The sequence below is a fragment of the Nerophis ophidion genome, linkage group LG13 (genome assembly GCF_033978795.1).
Source record: "Nerophis ophidion isolate RoL-2023_Sa linkage group LG13, RoL_Noph_v1.0, whole genome shotgun sequence".
NCBI classification, from domain to species: Eukaryota; Metazoa; Chordata; class Actinopteri; order Syngnathiformes; family Syngnathidae; genus Nerophis; species Nerophis ophidion.
Window position 1 is genome coordinate 14,879,167 of NC_084623.1, and position 26,066 is coordinate 14,905,232.

Here is a 26,066-nt window from a genome sequence, read left to right on the forward strand (position 1 = left end):
GTCATTTACGAATGTGTGTATTTCTGCTTGGAAGGGCATGAAGAAAGCGAGTAAAGACGGAAAGATTGGAAGCAAGTTGTCCGATCACAGATTAAGTCACTGCTCAGATGCAGAATGGGTTCACTTGAAGGTGCTCAGTGATGGTGAGTTGTGTTCAGTCAGACGCTCCAAAGAGTAAACAGCCACACGTTGACTGACATCTCTGTTTCTTTAGACCCTGACAGCAGCACCGTCCCCTGTGACAATGATCACAATGACACTCAACTCACAGAGCTTCAGATACTTGACTCTCCCACCAAAAAGACGCCACTGAAGGCTACAAACTCCAAGGCGTCACCCACGAAGGTGAACGGACACAAGGCCAAGGCGCACAGTCACGGACACGGCCACTCGCACGGTGGGAACTGCCACTCAGATCAGGAGATGAAGGACGCTGGTATAGCCAGCATCGCCTGGATGGTCATCATGGGCGATGGCATGCATAACTTCAGTGACGGCCTGGCCATAGGTAAATAACAACGTTGATGTTGTTTTTCATTCAAATCGTACATGGCACAAAGTCTGGTCGCCTGTTTATTCATTTGCACTAGGGGTGTAACGGTACGTGTACTTGTATTGAACCGTTTTGGTACAAGGGTTTCGGTTCGGCACGTGGGCGTACCGAACGAGTTTAGAATCAGAAGTCTTCACAAGCTGCTCTGCTTTCTGCCTCTGTGGCTCTGTCTCAGCAGCAAGCATGGGCCCGCCCACACGAGCATCTGATTGGTTACATACAAAGCCAATCAGCAGTGCGTATTCAGACTTCAGAGCGATGTAGTCAATGCTTTAGAGTCGAGCAGAGATGTTCGTTTAGCAGGGGAGGAGCGCACTAAATTATACTAAACACTTCCTAGTCACAACTATTACTAACATCACTATGAGCCCGTTGACCTTCTAGAAACTTAAACTGCAGCTCAGCTAGCTCACAGTATAGGCTTGAGGTGAGGGCTAATTAGCTTTTAGCGTAACGTTAGCTCATTTTGCTGTGTGTGTGTGCGTGCGTGTGCGTGTTTTAGGGGCAGCAAAGCCCTGTCTGTCTGTTATTTTGTTGAACTCCATTGTGTTTAGGGATGAATAGTCTCTCCTATTGCAATTGTACTATTTTTTCAGCTATAGTTACATAAATCATTAGTAATGTAGCAGCCTAGTTTTTTTTATCACATGTTGATACAAATACAACATTTACATAATAAAAGTCAACGACAGGCTTCCCAAATGCTGTAATAAATTAAGCATGATGAGTTGACATTAAACAGTTTCAATGGAAACTGTTTAATGTTGCACTTTTTATATGTAGAAGAAAGTTTTTTTCATTGTATTTAATCAAAGCAACGACTTGAGGCAGTTTAATGTGGATTAACGTGGGCAGAATTATTATAGTGTTCCCAATGTTAAAAGGATAAAGCCATTGTTTACAAATTTGGTAAATAAATAACCAAACAATTTATATTTTGTTGTTTTCTTACTGTACCGAAAATGAACCGAACCGTGACCTCTAAACCGAGGTACGTACCGAAATGTTTGTGTACCGTTACACCCCTAATTTGCACACAAAATATGTATGCCGCTTCCATTTTGGACTTTTCCAGAGATGAAGGATAGCACAACTTACATTCAACACAAATATTAAACCCTTACTGCCAACACTCAAATTATGCTCGCAACTTAAAGAAAAATAAAAAGCAGAGAGACAGCTTGGTTCTTAAAATATTCAAATGTCAGGTTACTTGTAAATTAAAGTCCTACTGAAATGAGCTTTTCCTATTTAAACGGGGATAGCAGGTCTATTCTATGTGTCATACTTGATCATTTTGTGATATTGCCATATTTTTGCTGAAAGGATTTAGAGAACATCGACGATAAAGTTCGCAACTTTTGCATGCTAAAAGAAAAGCCCTGTCTCTACCGAAAGTTGCAGACGATCATGCCACATGTTGATGGCTCCTCACATCTTCACATTGTTTTTAATGGGAGCCTCCAACAAAAACAGCTATTCGGACCGAGAAAACGACAATTTCCCCATTCATTTGAACGAGGGTGAAAGATTCGTGTTTGAGGATATTGATAGCGACGGACTAGAAAAACATTTTTAAAATTGCGATTGCATTGGGACGGATTCAGATGTTTTTAGACACATTTACTAGGATAATTCTGGGAAATCCCTTATCTTTCTAGTGTGTTGCTAGCGTTTTAGTGAGTTTAATAGTACCTGATAGTCGGAGGGGTGTGTCCACGGGTGTCTTGACGCCAATGTCTCAGGGAAGTCGACGGCAACTTTATGGGCGGCACAAGCTCAGCTGATCTCCGGTAAGAAGCGACTTTTTACCCCAATTTTCTCACCGAAACCTGCTGGTTGACATTCGGTCGGGATCCATGTTCGCTGTGATCCATAGTAAAGTTTCACCTCCGTGAATTTTAAACAAGGAATCACCGTGTGTTTGTGTGGCTAAAGGCTAAAGCTTCCCAACTCCATCTTTCTACTGTGACTTCTCCAATATTAATTGAACAAATTGCAAAGGATTCAGCAACACAGATGTCCAAAATACTGTATAATTATGCCGTTAAAGCAGACGACTTTTAGCTGTGTGTGTGTGCAGCGCTCATATTTCCTAACAGCCCGTGACGTCAAGCGTACACGTCATCATTACACGACGTTTTCAAGAAGAAACTCCCTGGAAATTTAAAATTGCAATTTAGTCAACTAAAAAGGCCGTATTGGCATGTGTTGCAATGTTAATATTTCATCATTGATATATAAACTATCAGACTGCGTTGCGTGGTGGGTAGTAGTGGGTTTCAGTAGGCCTTTAAGGTACAATTGTGTTTCACTTTTGTACTTGTATTTTTGATTAAACATGTTAAAATTAGTGCTGTCAAATTATTATTATTTTTTTCATCCGATCGATCACATTTTTAAATTTATTCCTGATTATTACTCACTTGCATAATTTATATCAACTTTTTCTAATGACCACGACGTTTAGTGCGGCACACACCACTATCCTCTCGCACAATCACTCTTCGGCGCGACTGTAAATAATCTCATTTGTCTATAAAATTGTTATGAGTACACCTCTGCATAACATTGTATTCTTATTAGTATTAAAGAAAAAAATGACACACATAAATAAACTCACAACAAGGAATAAATGCATTAACATTGGTTTTTTTTTTAGTCTGTAATGGAAAAGATTTGCCTAAAATAAAAATCCTTATTTAAAGTACATATATTTTTTTTACTAACTTGAGCTATTTGACACTGAAAATTTAAATTAAATAATGAATATTTATTTCAAAAATAGATCAGCAAGATTAACTCAGGAGCACAATATAAAAGACTCTAACCTACAAACAATGCAACAATTTGTGCTAATTATTTTTTTTATACTTATAAATGAAGGAGTCTAGATTAAAAGCGACAATTAGCACTTTATGCAGTGCACAGCTTTTATAAGCAGGTTTTAAATCTGATACTGATAAAGCATGCTGGCATTCTACCATGTCCCTCCCAGGGGTGCCCGCCCCACTATTAATGAAATAATAGTGGTAATAATGAAAAGGACTGTCATTCAGGAACGTTTTTAAATGTTTTACTTGAATGTACGTCATTCATTTGTTCAAAACTTTACCAAAATTTTGAGTCGATGTCTCCTCACTCATCTTTGCACTGACGGATGCATACACCGTATACCAATCTGTGCTACCTTTCAGGTAAAACTATCTGCGGTTAAGGTAAAATAACGTACTTTAGTTTCCGGACTGAAGCGCGCACCAGTATTTTTGCCACATCCACTACATTTTATAAGAATAAAAATATGTTTCCATATATTAGCCGCACCGAAATATAAGCTGCAGAAGATACATTGTGAATTGAGTTATTTTTGTAAATGTTTATTTACATACCTTAATTGTTCTAATGATGTCTGTAACACAGCAGTAAAACGGCTGATCAAACAAAACAGAAGTCATCGTCATGGACCCACTAGCTGCAGAAGCTAGCTCTCCAATCAGCTAAACAGACTCTATAAGTTCCCGGTGATGTTTTGGTGAATTTACTGAGGAATTTGTGAAACTGAAAGAATACAAAAAGAATGCTGTTGTAATTTAATTATACTAAGACAGACACTCGTAAACGGGTTAGTATATTAGCTAATGCTAAAGATCCTAGGATTATTTCATTACGATAGCGTGTATAAATATGCATGAAAACACTCTTACAGACAAAAGAAATGGGACGGTTTAGTAAGTATAAATTGTTTTAATTATATTGTGAAACCTACAAAGGTTACTTGGAAGGATACTGACGAATAATTTTGAGCATAAACGCTATGGAGGTTTTGTTTTTTTTCGATTGAAGGCAAAACAGGAAGTACATTTTCAACTCGCAAACCTGTCTAAAAAAAGCACCATTTCAGTCCTCTGCTTGGGTTTAATGAAAACTATTAGACACAAAACATCATGGCTATTAGCAAAAACAAAAATCCATAAAGTATCCACACTGTTTAATAAGCCGCAGGGTTTAAAGTGTAAGAAAAAAATTGTGGCCTATAGTCTTGGATGTTGGGTAAATTCAAAACAAATTGCATGACTAATCTACATTCATACATAATTAATGCGATATATATATTTTTTAATCATATGAGGTAACAACTTATTTTTAACAGCCCTATTTAAAATAAATGATAACATATTTATTCTGTTTGCTGTAATTGTGGCGTATATTCTTTATAATCATTGCATATTAGGGGTGAAACGGTACACAAAAATTTCGGTTCGGTACGTACCTCAGTTTAGAGGTCACAATTCGGTTCATTTCGGTACAGTAAGAAAACAACTAAATATAAATTTTTGGGTTATTTATTTACCAAATTTGTAAACAATGGCATAACATACATATACACACAGGGTCCATTGCCAGGGTTAATGTGGTCATCATGTATAAAATAAAAACTAAACAGGATAAGGCTCAGAATGGTTTCTTAACAAAACCTTTCTATATATAAAGTGTTTTTTTTTATTGATTGATTGAGACTTTTATTAGTAGATTGCACAGTACAGTACATATTCTGTACGACTGACAACTGAATGCTAACACCCCAATAAGTTTTTCAACTTGTTTAAGTTGGGGTCCACGTTAATCAATGTTAAAGTGACTCAAGTTGTTGCTCGGATGAAATTGAATGACACAACTTTTCTTCTACATATAAAAAGTGCAACATTAAACAGTTTCAAGTCAACCCCCCAGCCTGGCTAACTTGGCAGTAAGAGGATATATGGCCTTATTTTTCTTCCACCATAGAAGTAGGTCAAAGTTTTTAATGCAATACAGCAATCCCCCGCGAACCCGAATGGGACAAGCGGTAAAAAAATGGATGGATGGATGGTCTTAAATCTGCTGCTATAAAAACATTTGTTATTGCTTCAGCCCTGCATGAATCGCCGAGGAGAGGCTGCTTGAATGCGGTGGTGCCGCTTCAAATGAGTTAGCATGTTTGACGTGTTGGCAGAAGCGTACCCTACTGCTGCTGAACAATGTCGGCAAACCTCTGTCCCCCATTGTTGTTTCGCACCACGCAGCTGTTGCCAAAGGGGAGACGTTAACGAGGCAGGAGGGTCTTCCAGCTCTGGCTTTTACATGTTGTCCTAGTCTGGTCGCTGCTAGCATGCCATGTGTTGTGCCTCGGTGTGCATTGTTTACACAACCTGCGGTGCGCTACCTAATATGTCCATGTGGAAACTCGTTCGGTACACCTCCGAACCGAACCGAAACCCCCGTACCAAAACGGTTCAATACAAATACACGTACCGTTACATCCTTATTGCATATATTTTAAAATCAGGTGCTACACAAAACATCTTCGTGATGTGAGTTTATATGACTGTTTTGTTCAAAGTTACTATGCAGAGAAAGTTAGTGTTGTGTGCGCTCTGTCAACACAAACTTGCGAACACTTCCCCAAAAGTTGCTTCTCTCTCTGAAGATTGAAATTTGCCTTCCAGATCTCTCTGACATTGTGAACCTTTCCCCCCTCCCTTCAGGCGCTGCATTCAGCGCAAACCTCACAGGAGGCATCAGTACTTCAGTGGCTGTTTTCTGCCATGAACTACCTCATGAACTTGGTAAGTGCTGCTCACAGAGACCACCCATAAAAAATAAACACAACATGTCACTTTCTTGCACCGGTGCCCACGTCACTTGTGTAGCGAGCAGAACAAAAGGTGCGCTACCTCATGTGAAACACCTCTTTTCCTCATGAACTTTAATCCAGGCAGGTCCCGTGACCCCTTTGTACCACGAAACCTTTTTAAAAAAACGCCCCCGCGTTGCTCTCCACGCTCCGGAAAATAGATTTTGTCTGACGGCACTCGAGCGGCTTGTCAAAGTGAGGCTGAAGCGCCGCGCTTGTTGTTCAATGCTATGTGAATCAAAAATGGCACAGGTGCCGCAGCCTTCATTTGCATTCAGTCTGTTCTCTCCGAGGACCGTTTCCACTCTGCAACAGCCCACATTTCTGTTCCGAGCTCCGCTTTTTAAGTCACAGCTTTCTCCGGCTTTTTGTTTACGCCGAGAGGAAAAGTTGGCAAGAGTAACAAAGCATCGTGTCCGATCACACATGATTAGTAATCACGATATACGGTGGGGCAAAAAAGTATTTAGTCAGCCACCGATTGTGCAAGTTCTCCCACTTAAAATGATGACAGAGGTCTGTAATTTTCATCATAGGTACACTTCAACTGTGAGGGACAGAATGTGTAAAAAAAAATCCAGGAATTCACATTGGAGGAATTTTAAAGAATTTATTGGTAAATTATGGTGGAAAATAAGTATTTGGTCAACCATTCAAAGCTCTCACTGATGGAAGGAGGTTTTGGCTCAAAATCTCACAATACATGGCCCCGTTCATTCTTTCCTTAACACGGATCAATCGTCCTGTCCCCTTAGCAGAAAAACAGCCCCCCAAAGCATGATGTTTCCACCACCACGTTTCACGGTAATTATGGTGTTCTTGGGATGCAACTCACTATTCAATCAATCAATCAATGTTTATTTATATAGCCCTAAATCACAAATGTCTCAAAGGACTGTACAAACCACTACGACATCCTTGGTAGAACCCACATAAGGGCAAGGAAAACTCACACCCATTGGGCAAGGAGAATTCACACCCAGTGGGACGCCAGTGACAGTGATGACTATGAGAACCTTGGAGAGGACCTCAAATGTGGGCAACCCCCCCTCTAGGGGACCGAAAGCAATGGATGTCGAGCGGGTCCAACATGATACTGTGAAAGTTCAATCCATAGTGGCTCCAACACAGCCGCGAGAGTTCAGTTCAAAGCGGATCCAAGACAGCAGCGAGAGTCCCGTCCACAGGAAACCATTCCAAGCGGAGTCGGATCAGCATCGTAGAGATGTCCCCAACCGATACACAGGCGAGCGGTCCATCCTGGGTCCCGACTCTGGACAGCCAGTACTTCATCCATGGTCATCGGACCGGACCCCCTCCACAAGGGAGGGGGGACAGAGGACAAAAAGAAAAGAAGCGGCAGATCAACTGGTTTGAAAAGGAGGTTTATTTAAAGGCCAGAGTATACAAATGAGTTTTAAGGTGAGACTTAAATGCTTCTACTGAGGTAGCATCTCAAACTTTTACCGGGAGGGCATTCCAGAGTACTGGAGCCCGAACGGAAAATGCTCTATAGCCCGCAAACTTCTTCTTCCTCCAAACACGACAAGTTGAGTTTATACTAAAGAGTTCTATTTTGGTTTCATCTGACCACATGACATTCTCCCAATCCTCTGCTGTATCATCCATGTATCCATTTTGGTACAAACTCAACTTGCCGTGTTTGGAGGAAGAAGAATACTGAGTTGCATCCCAAGAACACCATACCTACTGTGAAGCATGGGGGTGGAAACATCATGCTTTGGGGCTGTTTTTCTGCGAAGGGGACAGGACGATTGATCCGTGTTAAAGAAAGAATGAATGGGGCCATGTATCGTGAGATTTTGAGCCAAAACCTCCTTCCATCAGTAAGAGCTTTGAATGGTTGACCAAATACTTATTTTCCACCATAATTTACAAAGAAATTCTTTAAAATTCCTACAATGTGAATTCCTGGATTTTTTTTCACATTCTGTCTCTCACAGTTGAAGTGTACCTATGATGAAAATTACAGACCTCTGTTATAATTTTAAGTGGGAGAACTTGCACAATCGGTGGCTGACTAAATACTTTTTTCCCCCACTGTATAATAGTAGTGTCAGGCAGAGGAGTTTTTTTCATTGTAGTGACATTATTTAAAGTGTTGAAATAGCACACAGCTGAGGTACACAGTACATGGCTTCATTGTCCATTTACTGTATTTTTCCGACTATAAGTCGCAGTTTTTGTAATAGTTTGGCCGGGGGTGCGACATATACTCCGGAGCGGCTTATGTGTGAAATTATTAACACATTACCGTAAAATATCAAATAATATTATTCATCTCATTCGCGGAAGAGACGAAGAAAATGTCAGCAATCGTCACATACACGTCAGCTTATAGGAATTTGGCGGGGGAGGGTCATAACAGAAGTGCATTGTGGGTCATGGAATGCTAACTGCTATATGCTATATGCTACTGCCGTAGCTATTAAAAAGGATAATTTCATCATTGGCGGTAACTTATAAAAACTAAGAATGGCTGAACAAAAATGGCACCGAAAAGGAGATCATGTACTGCAGATTACAAGCTGGATGTAGTGAAATATGCAGCAGAAAACGACAAAAGGAAGCGGCACATACCTTTGGAGTTGGCAGAGTTGTTTAGAAGCGAAATCGAGGAAGAAGATTTTATGGGATTTAGCAATTAGGAGTGACAGATTGTTTGGTAAACGTATAGCATGTTCTATATAGGGACGGCGTGGCGCAGTGGGAGAGTGGCCGTGCGCAACCCGAGGGTCACTGGTTCAAATCCCACCTAGAACCAACTTCGTCACGTCCGTTGTGTCCTGAGCAAGACACTTCACCCTTGCTCCTGATGGGTTCTGGTTGGCGCCTTGCATGGCAGCTCCCTCCATCAGTGTGTGAATGTGTGTGTGAATGGGTAAATGTGGAAGTAGTGTCAAAGCGCTTTGAGTACCTTGAAGGTAGAAAAGCGCTATACAAGTACAACACATTTATATGTTATAGTTATTTGAATGACTCTTACCATAATATGTTACGTTAACATAGCAGGCACCTTCTCAGTTGGTTATTTATGCCTCATATAACGTACACTTATTCAGCCTGTTGTTCACTATTCTTTATTTATTTTAAATTGCCTTTCAAATGTCTATTCTTGGTGTCGGATTTTATCAAATTTCCCCCAAAAATGCGTCTATATGTGTTTTTTTCCTTCTTTATCATGCATTTTCGGCAGGTGCGACTTATACTCCGGAAAATAGGGTGCTCATGTTTTCAAATGAATGAATAATCGTGATTACGACATCAATCAAAGTTTTTTTTTTTTTCCCATAATCATCCAGCCCTACTTTACATCACCTCCATTTTTAGCACAGTTAGAATGCATACAAATAAAAATGTTTTGTCTTGCATAAGGATTGTAAATGATGGGCAAAATTCGAAAAAACATGCAGTGATGTGGACATCTGTCTACAAAAAGTGAAACCTGTTATTAGTCACCTTTTGTGAAAAATGTAAAGTTGTTTTGATGGACTGACTTTTAATGTAAGGAAAATAAGTACTTTTATCGACATCAGGGGTCGGGAACCTTTTTGGCTGAGAGAGCCATGAAAGCCAAATATATTAAAATGTATTTCCGTGAGAGCCGTATCATATTTTTTAACACTGAATACAACGAAATGCGTGCATTTTTAAGTACGACCAACATCTTTAGAGTATAATAAGTATTTTGTTCTTTTTGTCAACATTGTCATTCTGAAGCTAACCGGTAAGAAATAAAAATATTCTTACCATGAATGGGACTTCGAGAAAACGGATGGATGGATTAAAATGCATGAGAATGTTTTATATTTTGAACGTTGATTGATTGATTGAAACTTTTATTAGTAGATTGCACAGTACAGTACATATTCCGTACAATTGACCACTAAATGGTAACACCGGAATACGTTTTTTCAACTTGTTAATGTTAATCAATTCATCAATGAATTTGTTATTTTTAACACTGTGAATGCAGTGTTGATAGGCACCAGGATCCCCCGCGACCCGAACGGGACAAGCGGTAAAAAATGGATGGATGGATGGATGGATTACCAGCGGAATTATTCATTACTTATCGTGTTAAGCAATGTCAGCTAAGATTTATCCTAGAGCCAGATGTAGTCATCAAAGGAGCCACATCTGGCTCGAGAGCCATAGGTTCCCTACCCCTGCTCTACATGGTGATATATAATATTAATGGACCATCCAGTATGTCTCCCATATTGTTAGCAGTATTTCTTTGCAGTGCACTAAAATGTCAAAGGTATGATATAATAATAGCGATGCGGAGTTCTATCAAAGATGACAACAAAAAAAACATGTTTGTTGCAAGTTCACAAATCCAAAGCACTTAACACTTTTATGCTGACACTTTAATGCAGAAATCATTTGTTTCCTGTTTGTTTGTCTAAAAAAATGTGTCAAAAGCTAAATGTTTAATTTCCATTTCCCCTGCAGTTTCCTCTCTTAAAGTTTATATGACAGTTTAATGTATTCATATTCATTGCCTGGGAATATATTCAGAACGACTGTAAAGCAACTTCTTTATTTTTGGGAGTTGATCATTAAAGAGACGGGAGCAATTCCATCAAACAGGAGAGTTTTGTCTAATTTGCATAACTGGCAAAGATGAAAAGGAAAATGTTTAAAAAATATTTAGGAACTTTCTTTTGTTGCACCGGGTCACCTGCTGCTCGTTGAGAAGAGTGGTACGTGCTTTCATGTCAGTCGGCCCAAATATTTGTATTGTGATCTTATTGTCGTGGTGCAAATTGATATCTATTTGTAGTAGACCATTTCTATTCATGGCATTCCAAATGTATTTGTGGCAGTCCAAATCTATATCTATATGTGTCAGGCTGAATCTTTTGCATTGGAAATGTATTTGTGGCATGACCGACCAATTCTATTTGTGGCAGGGCAAATTTTTTATCGTAGCAATCAAAATCCAGTTGTCAGACCAATTCTTTAAATGGCGGTCCAAATCTATTTGTGGCAGTCTAAATCTTTATATTTGTGTTTGTGGCGGTCCAAATCAATATCTATTTGTGGCAGGTGGAATCTTTTTTGCATTGTTGTGATGGAAATCTCTTTGTAGCAGACCAATTACACGTATGGCATCCAGATCTGATTTTTACTTTGGCAGGCTGAATCTATTTGTGGCGGTCCAAATATATATTGTGTTCATGACAGACCAATTATTTTTACGGCGGTCCAAATATTTGTGTTGTGATCTTAATGTTGTGGTGCAAATTGAGCAGATCATTTTTATTTATGGCATTCCAAATGTATTTGTGGCAGTCCAAATCTATATTTATATGTGTCAGGCTGAATCTTTTGCATTGGAAATGTATTTGTGCCATGACCGACCGATTCTATTTGTGGCAGGCCAAATTTTTAATTGTAGTGATCAAAATCCGGTCGTCAGACCAATTCTTTAAATGGCGGTCCAAATCTATTTGTGGCAGTCTAAATCTATATCTTTGTTTTTGTGGTGGTCCAAATCAACATCTATTTGTGGCAGGCGGAATCCTTTTTGAATGTTGCGATGGAAATCTATTTGTGGCAGACCAATTACATTTATGGCATCCAGATCTGATTTTTTCTTTGGCAGGCTGAATCTATTTGTGGCGGTCCAAATATATATTGTGTTCATGACCAACCAATTATTTTTATGGCGGTCCAAATATTTGTGTTGTGATCTTATTGTTGCGGTGAAAATTGAGCAGATCATTTTTATTTATGGCATTCCTGATGTATTTGTGGCAGTCTGAATATTTTGCATTGGAAATGTATTTGTGGCATGACCGACCAATTCTATTTGTGGCAGGCCAAATTTTTAATTGTAGTGATCAAAATCTAGTCGGTAGACCAATTCTTTAAATGGCGATCCAAATCTATTTGTGGCAGTCTAAATCCATATATTTGTGTTTGTGGTGGTCCAAATATTTATTGTGTTCATGACCAACCAATTATTTTTATGGCGGTCCAAATATTTGTGTTGTGATCTTATTGTCACGGTGCAAATTGATATCTATTTGTAGCAGACCATTTGTATTTGTGGCATTTCAAATGTATTTGTGGCAGTCCAAATCTATATCTATATTTGTCAGGCTGAATCTTTTGCATTGGAAATGTATTTGTGGCATGACCGACCAATTCTATTTGTAGCAGGCCAAATTTTTAATTGTAGTGATCAAAATTCGGTCGGTAGACCAGTTCTTTAAATGGCAGTCCAAATCTATTTGTGGCAGTTTAAATCTTTATATTTGTTTTTGTGGCGGTCCAAATCAACATCTATTTGTGGCAGGCGGAATCTTTTTTGCATTGTTGTGATGGAAATCTCTTTGTAGCAGACCAATTACACGTATGGCATCCAGATCTGATTTTTACTTTGGCCGGCTGAATCTATTTGTGGCGGTCCAAATATATATTGTGTTTATGACCAACAAATTATTTTTATGGCGGTCCAAATATTTGTGTTGTGATCTTATTGTCGCAGTGCAAATTGAGCAGATCATTTTTATTTATGGCATTCCAAATGTATTTGTGGCAGTTTAAATCTATATCTATATGTGGCAGGCTGAATCTTTTGCATTGGAAATGTATTTGTGGCATGACCGACCAATACTAATGGTGGCAGGCCAAATTTATAATTGTACCAATCAAAATCCGGTCCGCAGACCAATTCTTTAAATGTTGGTCCAAATCTATTTGTGGCAGTCTAAATCTATATCTTTGTGTTTGTGGCGGTCCAAATCAATATCTATGTGTGGCAGGCGGAATCTTTTTTGTTTTGTTGCGATGGAAATCTCTTTGTGGCAGACACATTGCATTTATGGCATCCAGATCTGATTTTTTCTTTGGCCGGCTGAATTTATTTGTGGCGGTCCAAATATATATTGTGTTCATGACCAACCAATTATTTTTATGGCGGTCCAAATATTTGTGTTGTGATCTTATTGTTGCGGTGCAAATTGAGCAGATCATTTCTATTTATGGCATTCCAAATGTATTTGTGGCAGTCCAAATCTATATCTATATGTAGCAGGCTGAATCTTTTGCATTGGAAATGTATTTGTGGCATGACCGACCAATTCCTTTTGTGGCAGGCCAAATTTTTAATTGTAGTGATCAAAATCCAGTCGGTAGACCAATTCTTTAAATGGCGGTCCAAATATATTTGTGGCATTCTAAATCTATATCTTTGTTTTTGTGGCGGTCCAAATCAACATCTATTTGTGGCAGGTGGAATCTTTTTTGCATTGTTGTGATGGAAATCTCTTTGTAGCAGACCAATTACATTTATGGCATCCAGATCTGATTTTTTCTTTGGTAGGCTGAATCTATTTGTGGCGGTCCAAATATATATTGTGTTCATGACCAACCAATTATTTTTATGGCGGTCCAAATATTTGTGTTGTGATCTTATTGTTGCGGTGAAAATTGAGCAGATCATTTTTATTTATGGCATTCCTAATGTATTTGTGGCAGTCTGAATATTTTGCATTGGAAATGTATTTGTGGCATGACCGACCAATTCTACTTGTTGCAGGCCAAATTTTTAATTGTAGTGATCAAAATCTAGTTGGTAGACCAATTCTTTAAATGGCGATCCAAATCTATTTGTGGCAGTCTAAATCTATATATTTGTGTTTGTGGCGGTCCAAATATTTATTGTGTTCATGACCAACCAATTATTTTTATGGCGGTCCAAATATTTGTGTTGTGATCTTATTGTCACGGTGCAAATTGATATCTATTTGTAGCAGACCCTTTCTATTTATGGCATTTCCAATGTATTTGTGGCAGTCCAAATCTATATCTATATGTGGCAGGCTGAATCTTTTGCATTGGAAATGTATCTGTGGCAGGCCAAATTTAATTGTAGTGATCAAAATCCGGTCGGTAGACCAATTCTTTAAATGGCGGTCCAAATCTATTTTTGGCAATATAAGTCTTTATATTTGTTTTTGTGGCGGTCCAAATCAACATCTATTTGTGGCAGGGGGAATCTTTTTTGCATTGTTGTGATGGAAATCTATTTGTGGCATGACCGACGGATTCTATTTATGGCAGTTCACAACCGTTTTATCTCTATTTGTGGCAGGCCAAATCTATTTGTGGCAGTCCAGGGGCACCTGACCGATGATCCAAGCAAGTTTTGTTGCCTGCAGGATGAGAGGCGTAATAAGCAGAGCAACGGTGCCACCTAGTGTACAAAGTTGTCACCACAAGCCGCAGTCGCACACATTATTTAATCATGAATACGAGTGTTACATTTATCTGTGGCACTCCTTTAATTGTGCACCAGTGTTTTCTTCTCATAATCCAGAGGACCGCCGGAAGAAAAGCGGCGTCTCAACAGCTCGCAAAGTTTAAAAGGATGTCGGCACGACGCCTGTCAGCCTGAGCTGGCAGGCTGACAGGCCAGAAAAAGGCGTGTGCGGCTGGCAGCTGGAAGGCAGCGAGGATGATTGCGAGGTTCTTTAACCGCCCGCAGTGAAGCTAATTGGCAACGAGGGCCGACCGTAATTGCGCTAGATGAGGTGACGAGGAGCGCGGCGGCGTTTGGAAAGCGAGGAGGTTGGGAAGGGTTCATCTGCTGTTGATTGATGGCTGACAGCACAGCGCTAATTTATTCATGGCAGTAATTAGCCAAGAAAAGGGGCCACTTGTCACACATGAGGAGGAAATGTAGGCCGCCGCCTTTTTCATATTCATGGCCTCCAAGTCAGGGAGTTTCCTCTGAGACGCCTCTTTGGCCGGCCTGTTTACTTCCTGTCGCTAATCGCCCGCACGTCTCACCTTTACATGCATGACCGCTAATGTGTGTGTGTGTGTGTGTGTGTGTGTGTGTGTGTGTGCGTGTGTGTGTGTGTGTTCTGGCAATGCTGACTTAATGGGGACATCACTCAGTTTACAGCGTGCGTGTCCAAAGTGTGGCCATTTGCGGCCCGCAGCACATCATTCTAAATATACTCAAATATATATATTTTTTTTAACTATAAAAAGTGTAATAAAAGAGCAAATTGGTGAAATGCAACGAGAAAAAGTTGCATTGTTGACTCTATTACTCTAGAACAGGGGTCGGCAACCCGCGGCTCTTTGGCAACTCTGATGCGGCTCAGCTGCACAATCGCCGACCCCCCAGTTTGTTGCGGGGAGATTCCGGAATTCTATGCCTCTCCCGGACATCACCCGGAGTCCACGTTCTCCAATTTTCACTCGAACTACAATATTAATGGCGTGCCGTGATGATATTACTCTTACCGTCCTCTTGAACGTCATCGCGCCCGCCACTCACGGAATGCTATTTGCGTGCCGACCGGACACATGCATTTCGCTGCTTCTATCGGCACATATATGAGATTGCAAGGCATACTGGGTGACACAGAGTACACTGACGCTTGTGATATAAACAACTTTAACACTCCTACTAATATGCGGCACATTGTGAACCCACACAAAAGAAGAATGACAAACACATTTCGGGAGAAAATCCTCACAACATAAACGCAACGCAACAAATACCCAGAATCCTTTGCATCCATGACACTTCTTGACTATGTTATACACCCCGCGAGAACCAAACCTCCTCCCCCCCCCCCCCCCCCCCCCCTCCCTGCGTGGTTGAGGTGGGCGGGGTTTGGTCCTCGCGGGGTGTATAACAGTCAGGGGTGTCATGGATGCAAAGGATTCTGGGTATTTGTTGTGTTGTGTTACTGTGAGGATTTTCTCCCGAAATGTGTTTGTCATTTTTCTTTTGTGTTGGTTCACAATGTGGCGCATATTAGTAGGAGTGTTAAAGTTGTTTATATCACAACCGTCAGTGTACTCTTTGTCACCCAGTATGCCTTCCAGTCGTGTGCGTGTATCTGCGGAAGCATCTCACAACATGTTGCTGGACTGACAAGCAGTTTGTACATGTTGTTGAAGGTGTTTAATGCAATGGCTTCATAGCACGCCCTAAGTCTTGTCATCTGGGTGACCACCAGCAGATATTGGCGAGAATAGTTGCGGCTCCCATTGTCTTCCTTATTTTGTGAAACAGGTCGAAATGGCTCTTTGAGTGGTAAAGGTTGCCGACCCCTGCTCTGGAAACACCATTTTATAAATAATTTGTAAAAAAAAAAAATTATGATGAATAAAAATCAATGTTGGTATAAATTATTGATTGATTTAAGGACAAAAATGACGAATACAACAAACATAAAACATGAAAAAAATGAACATTATTAAAAAAAATACATACTAATTATATATGAATACTAATTATTCTATTGATTATTATAAATGTATTAAACTAATTACACTGTATTTATATAGTGTTTATATAGTATAATATTTATATCTGAAGCTAATATAGAGATTTAAGTGTTGAATGAAAAATTAAATAAAAAATTTAAAAAAGTATGACCTTCTTATGAGTGGGGCACTTTTGGATCCCCTAGAATTTTAGTTGAATTTAATAACTGTCTTTGCTTAAAAAAAAAAATTAAAATCAATTTTGCTATGAAATATTGACCTTTTTAGGGACCCAATTACTTCACATCAAATATTCCACTTTAAAAATCTTTATGGGAAAAATATTGTATATTTTGTATTTTTGCCCAAAAAAATAGGGGTTTCGACAAAAAGCTCGTAAAATGTAAAAAAAAAAAATAATGAAGTAGAATTAGCGATTCAAGGGTTTTATGAAAAAAATACTATATGACTTATTTTTAACCTTTTTGAAGACTGAAAGCCTTCTGGGTCCCTAGGACCTAACTTGAGGGAGCCCCAACAATTAAAAATAAGTATATATTGTATTTATTTTTAAAATGAAAAAATATCAACTTGGCCCCCGCGTGCTTTGATTTTTAGGTGTGTGGCCCTCAGTGGAAAATGTTTGGCCACCCCTGGTTTACACAGTCACATTTAGGGGACCTCTGACAGTATGGGGACACCTTTTTAGATGATAGTCAGATCCATTCTGAAGATGCCTAATTGATTTTTAAGCTTTGGTCCATAAAACGTGTTTACTGGTTAGTTTGAGTGTGAGACATTTGCACAGCAGCCCCCTCATCGGGCTGTAGCTGGTACTGCACTCGCTGCTCTGCTCACACTTCTCCCGTGTAAAGTTAATCACTTCCACCTGGTCCCCGTAACGAAGGTGGTTCGTCTGTGTACTTTGGTTACATGTTTCAAATATTGGTAAAAGAGAACATTAATTTTCTTGAAAAGTGAAACATTTGTTATCCTGGCATTAATAGTACTGTGATTCTGTATGGTATCCATTCTTAGTTAAAACTAATATATTTTTCCAAAAACTAAATCTGGTGTAGTGTTCCTTACGATGATATTTTCATACAGCATGATTATAAAACATTATTACCGTATTTTCCGCACTATAAGGCGCACTGGATTATAAGGCGCACCTTCAATGAATGGCCTATTTTAAAACTTTGTTCATATATAAGGCGCACCGCATTATAAGGCGGATAGAATAAATGCTACAGTGGATGCTACGTTATGCATCCTTTAGATGGAGATGCACTAAAGGGAATGTCAACAAAACAGTCAGATAGGTCAGTCAAACTGTATTAATAGATTACAAATCAGTGTTCCGACAACTCTGTTCACTCCAAAAATGAATAAACAACTATTTATTATTTTCCCCAGATTCAATAAACACGTAAAAAACAGTCTTAATACTGTTACGGTAAATCAAATGTTAGCGCAATCACAATATAGTAACACTTGAAATAGTGCAAAGCAATAACAATATATCAATGACTCAACGTTGCTCAAACGATAATGTCAGACAATACAACACACAAAATAAACATGCTCACTTTATTAAGTTATTTCTCATCCACGAATCCCTCAAATTCTTCTTCTTTAGTGTCCGAATCAAACAGTTGGGCGAATACGGCATCCAACATGCCCGGCTCCGTCTTGCCGAAGTCGTCATTAAAGGGGAACATTATCACAATTTCAAAAGGGGTAAAAACAATAAAAATCAGTTCCCAGTGGCTTGTTATATTTTTGGAAGTTTTTTTCTAAATGTTACCGGTCCCGGAATATCCCTAAATAAAGCTTTAAAGTGCCGGTCCCGGAATATCCCTAAATAAAGCTTTAAAGTGCCTTATTTTCACTATCTTCGAAACCACTATCTATTTTCCTGTGACGTCACACAGTGCTGCCAATGTAAACAAACAATGGGAATACCACAGCAAGATATAGCGACATTAGCTCGGATTTCAGCGATTTAACAGATTACACATGTATTGAAACAGATGGTTGGAGTATGAGAGTATTGAAGAAGAAACTGAAGCTATTGAGCGAATAGCTATTGACGCTATTCATAGCCACAGCATGGCTGAATAGCTGCGTTAGCATCGCCGGTAAAATGTGTGGACCAAACAATCAGGACTTTCGCATTTTGTGATAATGGAGCAACATAAATCCTTCGATTGTTAAGTGTTTTTTTCGCATTAATTGTGGGTGGAACGAAACGTAATATAGTTGCAAATGCATCTGCAGATTATCCATACATCTCTGTGCCATGTCTGCTTTAGCACCGCTGGTAAATAGCATGTTAGCATCGATTAGCGTAGCATGTTAGCATCGATTAGCTGGCAGTCAACATCAACAAAACTCACCTTTGTGAATTTGTTGACTTTATAGTTGCAAATGCATCTGCAGGTTATCCATACATCTCTGTGCCATGTCTGCTTTAGCACCGCCGGTAAATAGCATGTTAGCATCGATTAGCGTAGCAGTCACGCCGCAACCAAATATGTCTGATTAGCACATAAGTCAACATCAACAAAACTCACCTTTGTGATTTCGTTGACTTTATGGTTGCAAATGCATCTGCAGGTTATCCATACATCTCTGTACCATGTCTGTCATCGCCGGTAAAATGTGGAGACACTTTGGCACATTCAATGGGGGTCTGGCGGCAGACACTTTCGCATCTTCGGGCCAGTGGTGCAACTTGAATCCCTCCCTGTTAGTGTTGTTACACCCTCCGACAACACACCGTCGAGGCATGATGTCTCCAAGGTTCCAAAAAATAGTCGAAAAAACGGAAAATAACAGAGCTGAGACCCAATGTTTACAATGTGTTGAAAATGAAAATGGCGGCTGTATTACCTCGGCGAGGTCACATTCTGACGTCATCGCATCCAGAGCGATAAACAGAAAGGCGTTTAATTTGCCAAAATTCACCCATTTAGAGTTCGTAAATCGGTTAAAAAAATAAATGGTCTTTTTTCTGCAACATCAAGGTATATATTGACGCTTACATAGGTTTGGTGATAATGTTCCCCTTTAATCGAGTCAGAGCCGCTGCTGCTGCTCTATTCCCGTCTTCTACTGTGTGACTGATTGCCTTGAGTTTAAACTGTGTCGTAAGCGTGTCTCTTGATAGGAGCCATTTCGGGGTCTTTACATAAACACACAGAAACGGCACATCTCCCGCAGTCATATATCCCAGCATGCACCACGGGGGAAAATGAAATCGGCGGCTGCTTACCGTAGTTGGGAGACCTGTTGTGACTCAATATTGGTCCATATATAAGGCGCACCAGATTATAAGGCGCACTGTCAGCTTTTGAGAAAATTTGAGGTTTTTAGGTGCGCCTTATAGTGCGGAAAATACACTAACTTAAAGTACGATTCACATTCAGAATTTTCCATCCTGGTAGTTGGAGTTGCAAACAACTCCATTACTGCTAAATAACAGTTTTCAGTCATGTCACAGAAGATGTAGGATTTAACATTTAAGTGGTGAAACTTCCTATGAGGACAGCTGTTGTGTCATGTCATATTTAATTGGAACTTTTATTTATTTTATTTTTTTTGTAAATGGTCCTCAGTAGTCATATACAATTTTGTGTGAATTATGCAAAATTATTTAAATTTGGTCTCCATGAGCCATAATAACTCTTTTTTTCCCCCAGGGTCCCCAGTATGTATGATCAGCACATTACTTCATCAATCCAGAGATTTAAAGTTTTGTATGAGCTAACTGGGCAGTGGCCTTTTTACCTCATTTTGTTGATGCATCCACAACCTGTAGTACGAGAGAGTGGCCGTGCGCAACCCGAGGGTCCCTGGTTCAAATCCCACCTAGTACCAACCTCGTCACGTCCATTGTGTCCTGAGCAAGACACTTCACCCTTGCTCCTGATGGGTGCTGTTTGGCGCCTTGCATGGCAGCTCCCTCCATCAGTGTGTGAATGTGTGTGTGAATGGGTAAATGTGGAAGTAGTGTCAAAGCGCTTTGAGTACCTTGAAGGTAGAAAAGCGCTATACAAGTACAACCCATTTACCATTTACCCATAAGTCAGGGGTCAGCAATTCGTGGCTCTTTAGCGCCGCCCTAGTGGCTCTCTGGAGCTTTGTCAAAAATGTATGAAAAATGGAAAAAGATGAGGGGGAAAAAATATAAAAAATATATGTTTTTTGTTTTAATATAGTTTCTGTCGGAGGACAAACATGACACAAACCTCGCTATTTGTTATAAAGCAGTGGTCCCCAACCTTTTTGTATTCGCGGACCAGTCAACGCTTAATAATTTGTCCCGGAGGTGGGGATCCTGTTTTTTGTTTTTTTTTTCTTTTCTTTTTTCTTTGTCATAAAAAAGGGACGTTTTTGTCATGAAAAAGGGAGGTTTTTGTGTTTGGTGCAAAAATTGTAAGTGTATAATGTGTTTATTTTGATTTAATAAAATAATAAAAATGAATAAAAAATTCAATTCTTCTGCGGCCCGGTACCGGTTGGGGACCACTGTTATAAAGCACACTGTTTTATTAAACATGCCTCACTGATTCAAGTATTTGGCGAGCGCCGTTTTGTCCTACTAATTTTGGCGGTCTTTGAACTCACCGTAGTTTGTTTACATGTATACCTTTCCCCGACTCTCTAAGACGTGTTTTATGCCACTTCTTTTTCTCTCTCATTTTGTCCACCAAACTTTTAATGTTGTGCATGAATGCACAAAGGTGAGTTGTGTTGATGTTATTGACTTGTGTGGAGTGCTAATCAGACATATTTGGTCACTGCAAGCTAATCGATGCTAACATGCTATTTAGGCTAGCTATATGTACATATTGCGTCATTATGCCTCATTTCTAGCTATATTTGAGTTAATTTAGTTTCCTTTAAGTCCTCTTAATTCAATTTATATCTCATGACACACTATCTGTATGTAATATAGCTTTTATTTTTTTTGCGGCTCCAGACATATTTGTTTTTGTATTTTTGGTCCAATATGGCTCTTTCAACATTTTAGGTTGCCGACCCCTGCCATAAGTGATGATCAACAACTTGGCCCCCATTCCAAATGATAACCTGTGTGTGTGTGTGTGTGTGTGTGTGTGTGTGTGTGTGTGTGTGTGTGGTTGTGTCCAGGTGACTTTGCAGTGCTGCTGAAAGCGGGCATGTCGGTGAAGCAGGCCATTGTCTACAATCTGCTGTCGGCCCTCATGGCCTACGTGGGCATGCTGATTGGCACCAGCGTGGGCCAGTACACCGACAACGTCACCAGCTGGATCTTTGCCATCACAGCCGGGATGTTCCTCTACGTGGCTTTGGTGGACATGGTGAGACGCGAACTCAGTAACTCCACGCTGGCGTTTTGGCGAATTTACCAAACCGAAAGAACGCAAAGATAAACGCCTTTGTAAATGAATAATATTAACACAGACACTTGTAAAAGTGTTGGAATATTCTAATGCTGATGGAGCTGGTTTGATTAAAGTATGACAGAATGTACAAATATGCATGAAAACACTCCTGCAGACATCACACCTGGAATGGTTTAGTAAGTATGAATAGTTTTAGGTATATTGTAAAACTTACAAACATTGCTTGGAGCGAGGAAATAAGAATATTTTCGAGCAGAAACACCAAAGACGCTTGTACTTTCGGTTCAAGGCAAAAAAATGTAGTTAACCCGCAGCACCTGCAGTAATCAAACTTGTCCAAAAGATGGCGCCATAGCACAAACAAAGTACCATAGATTATCACACACACACTTGATGTGGCGAAATTTTTCCCTGCATTTGACCCATCACCCTTGGGAGGTGAGGGGATCAGTGAGCAGCAGCGGTGGCTGCGCCCGGGAATTACTTTTGGTGATTCAACCCCCAATTCCAACCCTTGATGTTGAGTGCCAAGCAGGGAGGTAATGGGTCCCATTTTTATAGTCTTTAGTATGACTCGGCCGGGGTTTGACCTCACAACCTACCGATCTCAGGGCGGACACTCTAACCACTCAGCCACTGAGTAGGAAGACACCTTTTCAGTATGTCTGTGTGTGTTGAATACGAAACGAAGAAAAATCCTCAATTTAGCTGCACCGTTTTTATAAGCCGCAGGGTTCAAAGCGTGGGTAAAGAGTAGCGGCTTCACGGTCTGGAAAATAAGAGACTGTTTCTCCCAGTGACTTTGTGCTTGAAGATGATTTCCCCAAGAGCTGCGATATTTGAGATGCAGTTGGACTAGGATTCATGTGGCCCCATTCGTCGCGGTTTACCTGACACATGAAATGTGACCAATCAGGGGGGTGCACTATGCACTTTAGCTACCAGGTGGCAGTAGAGTGTTAAATACAGTGGGGCAAAAAAGTATTTAGTCAGCCACCGATTGTGCAAGTTCTCCCACTTAAAATGATGACCGAGGTCTGTAATTTTCATCATAGGTACACTTCAACTGTGAGAGACAGAATGTCCAGGAATTCACATTGTAGGAATTTTTAGGAATTTATTTGTAAATTGTGGTGGAAAATAAGTATTTGGTCAACCATTCAAAGCTCTCACTGATGGAAGGAGGTTTTGGCTCAAAATCTCACAATACATGCCCCAAAGCATGATGTTTCCACCCCCATGCTTCACAGTAGGTATGGTGTTCTTGGGATGCAACTCAGTATTCTTCTTCCTCCAAACACGACGAGTTGAGTTTATACCAAAATGGATACATGGATGATACAGCAGGGGATTGGGAGAATGTCATGTGGTCAGATGAAACCAAAATAGAACTTTTTTGTATAAACTCAACTCGTCGTGTTTGGAGGAAGAAGAATACTGAGTTGCATCCCAAGAACACCATACCTACTGTGAAGCATGGGGGTGGAAACATCATGCTTTGGGGCTGTTTTTCTGCTAAGGGGACAGGAAGATTGATCCGTGTTAAGGAAAGAATGAGATTTTGAGCCAAAACCTCCTTCCATCAATGAGAGCTTTGAATGGTTGACCAAATACTTATTTTCCAGCATAATTTACAAATAAATTCTCTAAAATTCCTACAATGTGAATTCCTGGATTTTTTTTCTTCACATTCTGTCTCTCACAGTTGAAGTGTACCTATGATGAAAATTACAGACCTCTGTCATCATTTTAAGTGGGAGCACTTGCACAATCGGTGGCTGACTAAATACTTGTTTGCCCCACTGTATCTTAAAATGGGTTTCATGGCAATTCCAATTTTGACTACAGATTTTCAGCAGACTGCATTTGAAAATGATTAACCCCCCTCTTCCTCTCACACGAGATCCACCCAGGAATGTGTATGAATCCCTTCCCTACTGCACACACTACTTTTTACATTTCACCACACACAAATAGAATGTGTATTTGCACAAAGTATCAAATCCGTATCGCCGATACCAGCCTGAGTTTTACCCGGTATCAGAAAATCCTCAGTATAGAGTGATGGTCACCTTGTGAACGTTGTCTTCCTTCCCCTGCAGCTGCCAGAGATGCTTCACGGCGACAGCGAGGAGCACAAACGCTGCCAGCTGGGTCACTTTGTCCTGCAGAACCTGGGCCTGCTGACCGGCTTCGCCATCATGCTGCTCATCGCCATCTTCGAAGACCGTATAGTTTTCGACTTTGGCTTTTAGTGTTTGTTTTCTTCTTTCTTTTCTTAAAGAGGAAGAACGTGAAAACTGAAGTATTAGTATTCTTCTTCTGACAGAGTCGCGTTGAAACGACCCCGTGCCTCCATTCCAAAAATCTCATGTTTACGCGCACGCCGACGTGCATGCTCGTCATCGTCCCCCGTGTGTCCGCGCGCACCTGTGGCGTGCTCGCCATCATCATCCCTCATCAGGACGCCGCGTCACAGCCAAGACCCGGCCACTGGAGCGGCGGCAACGCCACCTGAACCACTTTAAACCTTCACCGCTCGTCTAAAACACCTTTTTCTCATCATTTTTTTCCCAGTTAAAAAGTGGAACTTGTGTCAGTGGAACTTGTGTGTTTGTGTCACAAAAATCCCCACTTATGTCAAATTCTTCTTGTTCTCCTTCATAATCACGCTCATTCTTTTGCAAAAGCAGATTTTTGGTTGTGTTGGATGAATAAATAAAAGCGGGCTTTCTCACAAAATAAATAAGAAATTTTGCAGAATCTACCAACCTGATTTATTTTCAGCAATTCTCTTTCACAAGTAAACGTGCAAGCTTTTTTCCATTGATGTCGACATGACGTTCACAAGTTCCACTGACAGATAGTCAGCGGCTTCAATAAACACCAACATTCTTACAAAATATGCCATTCTGATTTAGGTGCGTTTGATTCGGTAACCAAGGTCGTGTTTCCTTAGACGGGTGTTGCGTCACATCGGCAACTGTCCACGCATTTTTATCGTGATGTTAAAGGCCTACTGAAATGAGATTTTCCTACTTAAAAGGGGATAGCAGGTCCATTCTATCAAAAGCAGATTTGTGGTTGTGTCGGATAAATAAATAAAAGCGGGCTTTCTCACAAAATAAAGAAGAAATGTTGCAGAATCTACCAACCTGATTTATTTTCAGCAATTCTCTTTCACAAGTAAACGTGGAAGCTTTTTTCTACTGATGTCGACATGACGTTCACAAGTTCCACTGACAGATTACTCAGCGGCTTCAATAAACGCCAACATTCTTACAAAATATGCCATTCTGATTTAGGTGCGTTTGATTCGGTAACCAAGGTCGTGTTTCTTTCGTTAGACGGGTGTTGCGTCACATCGGCAACTGTCCACGCATTTCTATCGTGATGTTAAAGGCCTACTGAAATGAGATTTTCCTACTTAAACGGGGATTGCAGGTCCATTCTATCAAAAGCAGATTCGTGGTTGTGTCGGATAAATAAATAAAAGTGGGCTTTCTCACAAAATAAATAAGAAATTTTGCAGAATCTCACATCCTGATTTATTTTCAGCAATTCTCTTTCACAAGTAAACGTGCAAGCTTTTTTCCACTGATGTCGACATGACGTTCACAAGTTCCACTGACAGATACTCAGCGGCTTCAATAAACACCAACATTCTTACAAAATATGCCATTCTGATTTAGGTGCGTTTGATTCGGTAACCAAGGTCGTGTTTCTTTCATCTGACGGGTGTTGCGTCACATCGGCAACTGTCCACGCATTTTTATCGTGACGTTAAAGGCCTACTGAAATGAGATTTTCTTATTCAAACAGGGATAGCAGGTCCATTCTATGTGTCATACTTGATCATTTCGCGATATTGCCATATTTTTGCTGAAAGGATTTAGTAGAGAACATCGATGAAAAAGTTCGCTACTTTTGGTTGCTATTAGAAAAGCCTTGCCTGCACCGGAAATACGAGCTGCAGGGCTCGACACATATTCACATTGTTTATAATGGGAGCCACCAGCAGTAAGAGCAATTTGGACCGAGAAAGCGACAATTTCCTCATTAATTTGAGCAAGGATGAAAGATTTGTGAATTAGGATATTGATAGTGAAGGCCTAGAAAAAAAAAAAGCGACGGCCCCGGGCGGCGGCAGTGTGAGAATTTCAGATGTAATTAGACA

The 26,066-nt window shown here is 40.1% G+C and overlaps 1 protein-coding gene across 3 annotated transcripts in view; it reads left to right on the forward strand.

Annotated features, from left to right (window-relative positions):
- Positions 1 to 25,991, forward strand: part of slc39a10 (solute carrier family 39 member 10) — an 83,213-nt gene extending 57,222 nt beyond the window's left edge. For 2 of the 3 annotated variants that reach the window (XM_061918443.1, XM_061918444.1), the window contains exons 8-12: positions 35 to 143; positions 215 to 508; positions 6,079 to 6,159; positions 21,654 to 21,844; positions 23,992 to 25,991. In XM_061918443.1, the coding sequence (XP_061774427.1) occupies positions 35 to 143; positions 215 to 508; positions 6,079 to 6,159; positions 21,654 to 21,844; positions 23,992 to 24,144 (828 nt within the window). In that variant the 3' untranslated portion in view covers positions 24,145 to 25,991. The remainder of the gene's footprint in view (positions 1 to 34; positions 144 to 214; positions 509 to 6,078; positions 6,160 to 21,653; positions 21,845 to 23,991) is intronic. The other variant, XM_061918445.1, reaches the window with a different exon arrangement.
- The last annotated feature ends 75 nt before the right edge of the window (positions 25,992 to 26,066 follow it).